Source organism: Cibotium barometz, chromosome 45, assembly GCF_041138505.1.
Source record: "Cibotium barometz isolate CiBa-2024 chromosome 45, ASM4113850v1, whole genome shotgun sequence".
In the NCBI taxonomy this organism is placed as follows: Eukaryota; Viridiplantae; Streptophyta; class Polypodiopsida; order Cyatheales; family Cibotiaceae; genus Cibotium; species Cibotium barometz.
In genome coordinates, this window is record NC_141090.1 from 31,427,311 (window position 1) to 31,431,592 (window position 4,282).

The 4,282-nt window shown below is 41.9% G+C and overlaps 1 protein-coding gene across 1 annotated transcript; it reads right to left on the minus strand.

Annotated features, from left to right (window-relative positions):
- Nucleotides 1-385: 385 nt before the first annotated feature.
- On the minus strand, nt 386-3,251 carry LOC147612644 (short-chain dehydrogenase ptmH-like). The gene is made up of 3 exons (XM_086783222.1): nt 2,769-3,251; nt 2,505-2,664; nt 386-829 (listed from the first exon to the last, which is right to left on the minus strand). The coding sequence occupies exons 1-3, from the start codon at nt 3,130-3,132 to the stop codon at nt 466-468; spliced, it is 888 nt and encodes a 295-aa protein (XP_086639348.1). The 5' UTR covers nt 3,133-3,251; the 3' UTR covers nt 386-465.
- Between the last annotated feature and the right edge of the window lie 1,031 nt (nt 3,252-4,282).

The following is a 4,282-nucleotide window of genomic DNA, read 5'->3' on the forward strand; positions in this document are numbered from 1 at the left end:
TTTAAAATTGAAGTTTCAACATATTGGAAATGAATTTTCCATCATTTATAATCGACTATGTAGGTATCAACTAGCTCTATTTTGTAATGCCCCCTTTACAAGGAGCAATTATGCATACGCCACAATTTGTGATTTCTTACATGCCACTAAAGGAGTTTAAAAAACATGTAACGAATATTTTTAAGCCTCAAATTGAGCCAAGAAACCAAGGACACAATAAATCGTTACATATTTTACAAGTAGCTATCAATTATTAGATGCATAGGATTCTCTCTCTCTCTCTCTCTCTCTCACACACACACACACACACACACACACACACACCCCTTCACATTAAAAGTAAATGACTACACTCTTTATGCAAAAAGCCATCAGCCATAAAATTTTAGCCTTCATTTTGAGTAATCAAGAGCATACAATAATGAGATTAAATAGTGCATTAACAATTATAAGAAGAAACAACTCTCAAGCTAGCTTTTTGGTCTTAACATCTTTCACCCCAAAGTAGAGTTTCATGATCCAATCCCTTATTGAAAGGGGGAGATAGTACATCATAGTGTATAAGCTTGACATATATCCAATTGTGAAGCATGGAGGTGGACTTTTTTGCAAAATAGCCTTAACAGTTCTTTTGGCAAAGTTATTTGCACTCATTGACTTTGCTAATTGTGATGCTGTTGCCCTTGCTTCAATTGCAGATTTCCAAGGGTCGTAAAACTTCCACTCACATAAAGTATTGAATATAGCACATGAGTTAATACCAATCTTTGATCGGATTGCACATGGAGCTATCAAAACTACTTGTATTCCAAAAGGCTTCAACTCCACTCTACAAAACAATAAAAAACTTAAGATGCCGTATGTTCTTAAAGAATGGATTAAATGAATAAGCCCCTACAATCAAGAAAATCTACAATCAAGAAAACCAAACTTGAGACTAACACCTAGACTACTAGACCATCTTGACTCTTAAAAGACAAAGGACATCTAAAAATGTTGAGCTTCTCAAAAAACCCTAAAATGACTAGAAAGGAAACTTAAAGAAAACATAGCAACATGAATACATCTTTATAAAGTGTCTTAATTCAAACATCCATGAAATCTTCCTCAAGAAGCATTAGTAACGAAGCTTCAAGAAAACATAGCACAATGAATAAATCTTTATAAAGTGTATCTCAATTCAACCAAGACTAGCATGCATGAGGAAGCATTCATGAAATCTTTCTCAAGAAGCATGAATAATCTCTTATGCAAACTTAATTAACTTATTCTAAAAAGGATGTACTTCAATCTCACTTCCTCAAATAAGGCACCCTCACAAAGTTAGTTACCATCTTATGACACCATTACATTTGGCAATACTGACAATAAAATGTAGCTTGTCTAGATGCCTTGTGATGTCCATTGAGGGCTTTTTCAAAGCAATTTTTCTATTAAAAAAGGGGGTAAAGGGCAAAAGGGGAGGGAAAGAGGAACGTCTTATAGTGCAAATGACTTTAACATAAAACCCTTGTAATTGATAAAAAGTCATCCCACATAGCACTATAACATGTCATGACAAGTCATCCCACATAGCACCAATTTATGATGGTGTTCAAAATGACAAGTTTGGGCTTATATAATGTGAATGAGTTTGGCATAATAGAGTTAACACACTAAAAGAAGAGATAAACACACATGAATTACCTCCAACTATTTGCCAATGAGTGTCTAGCCTAGTAGTGTAGGTTTGAGACCAAGAAAGGAGAGGTCGTAAGGTTTATGACCAAGAAAGGAGAGGTCATGAGTTCAAATCCACACAGACTCTCTAGCGACATTCGGGCCGTTTGCAACCATAATTGTATAGCCTTAGGGAAATCTTGGAGACATTCGAGCCATTTGCAACCATAATTGTATAGCCTTAGGGCAACCCTAGGGACATTCAAGCCGTTTACAACCATAATTGTATCACTTTCCGGCAAGAGTGCCTCAGGGCAATCCTGGTGACATTCGAGCGATTTGCAACCATAATTGTTTAGCCGTAGAGCAACCCTCGAGAGATTCGAGCCGTTTACAACCATAATTGTATCACTTTCCGACAAGAGATTAACCGACCCTTGGGATGGGTACTCAAGTTGCGACCTAAAAAAAATGGGATCTACTCAAGTTGCTACTACAAAAAGGATCTACTCAAGTTGCTGTCAGAATGCGCAGCGGAAGACTAACGCACGTAAGAGATGTATCACTATCGAGCTCCACGAACACCCCCAACATGCACTGCAGCATCCCTCCACGAGAATCCCATCTCTCGGTGAGCTGTCTCCCAAGACACCGGCCAGAGGAGATGATTATGATAGGGTACCACTCTAGCCTATATATGACTCTTCAACTTCCCATGCTTCCACTTATAGGATAATCCAAAACACCTTCTAGCCATAGATCACACGCTAGAAATCGCCAACCTTCCAACAGTTGCTACTACAAAAGGATGGAAAAAAAGAAAAGAAAGAAAAAAAAAAGAGTACCTCAGGCTATCTGATAAGGCGTGTAGGGCAGCTTTTGAAGCTCCATAGGCGCCTACCCATGGACCGGAGGCAAAAGCAGTGACGCTGCCAATGTTGACGATCTTGCCCTCACCTCTTGAAATCATGCCGCCAACAACGGCTTGGATCATTCGGAGCGCTCCTGCATTTTAAAAAAAAAGAAGACCCGATTCGCGCCGCCCCCAAAAAGAAGAAGAAGAAAAAAAAAAAACAAGAGGACGAAAAAAAGCAGAGGATCATTCACACCGGCCACGTTGGTGTTGAAGCTGTTCTGAAGGAGGGACACGGGCAGCTCGGCCACAGGGGCGACGCACAGAACGCCCGCGTTGTTCACGAGCACGTCTACGCGCCCGTGCTTTCGCATGACGGAGTCTACCGCTTCATTGACGGAGTCGTCGGAGGAGACGTCGAGCTGCAGGAGCTCCACACGCGGGCGTCCGACGTCCAGGCCCTCCATGGACGCCAGCGAGCGGGCGGACGCCACTACCCGGCACCGCCCACCATCTACCTCCGCGAAAGCCATGGCCAAAGCGTGGCCCATCCCGCCCTTCGAACAGCCAGTTATGAGCACCACGGGCCCTGCATCAGGATCTCCTCCACTGCTTCCCATCTCCGCTCGCGAACGCTTGCAAGGCTCTCCGCCCTTTTGCGGCGTCAGAACTTCACTGCCCCTTTTGTCATGGTTTGCTCGGCGTGATTGGCGTCGTTGAGACGGGTCACATGCTAGGCTTTATTAGATGGGACGTGTGTACCACACCAAGTGAGGGGGAGTCCTCGTCCCTTGATAAATGAAAGGCTCATGCATCTTACAAGTTACATGTCATCACTTTATTAGATGGGACGTGTGTACCACACCAAGTGAGGGGGAGTTCCCACACCCGGCCTCGTCCCTTGATAAATGAAAGGCTCATGCATCTTACAAGTTACATGTCATCAGAGCCTGCCCAACTTTTGGAAAATCTGCCAATTTTCAACATGGCCACTTTTGGCATAATTGAAGTAGCATGGCTTTTCATTTGCTTTCGCAATGAATGTAAGGGGCGTCGTTAAAAGAAGCCCTTTGTGGGAACTTTGCCTTAGGAGGCTGAAGACAATGGACATGCCTTTACCTTCAACTTCAAGGCCTAGAATAGGTTACAAGTACCTATTTGTTACTTAGTAAAATTCAAACCTAATTTTTCATGGTGATTAATATGGCCTTGAAGGACGTTGCATACTTAAAATTTCAATGCTAGATTTATTAAATGGGACATGCACCACATCAAGTTAGAGGCTGCCCACAATGTTGAAATTTGAAGGATTTCAAAGCCATTTTAACCTTCAAGGGAGGAATAACCTAAAAAAATAGCTATCAAAAGAAGACCGATTAAAGTAAATTATGTTGAATAATAGGTTTCAACAAGAGTAAATGAAGTCTAAAGTCATTTTGCCCTCAAGTTGAGGTTTAGGGCAAGCCTTCAAATTTCACTCTTGCTCGGAATCCATCTCATCCTTAGAGCTGAATAGGCCAATGGAGCAGTAACATCCAAGTAAGTCTCCGAAGTGGGTAGCGAGTGTTCGCCTCTCTGTGCCTAGCAATAGGTTCAAACCTCACTTGTGCAACTCCCACAGACACCTTGCAATGTGTTAATACCTAATAGGATGGTGGGAGGACTTGCCCACATGTGGGTGAGTAAATGTGTAGGATTTTTTTTAAAAAAAATCCTTAATTAAAAAAAACTTCATAACAAGTAATTAGGCCCATAAGGGGCCCCACCTTT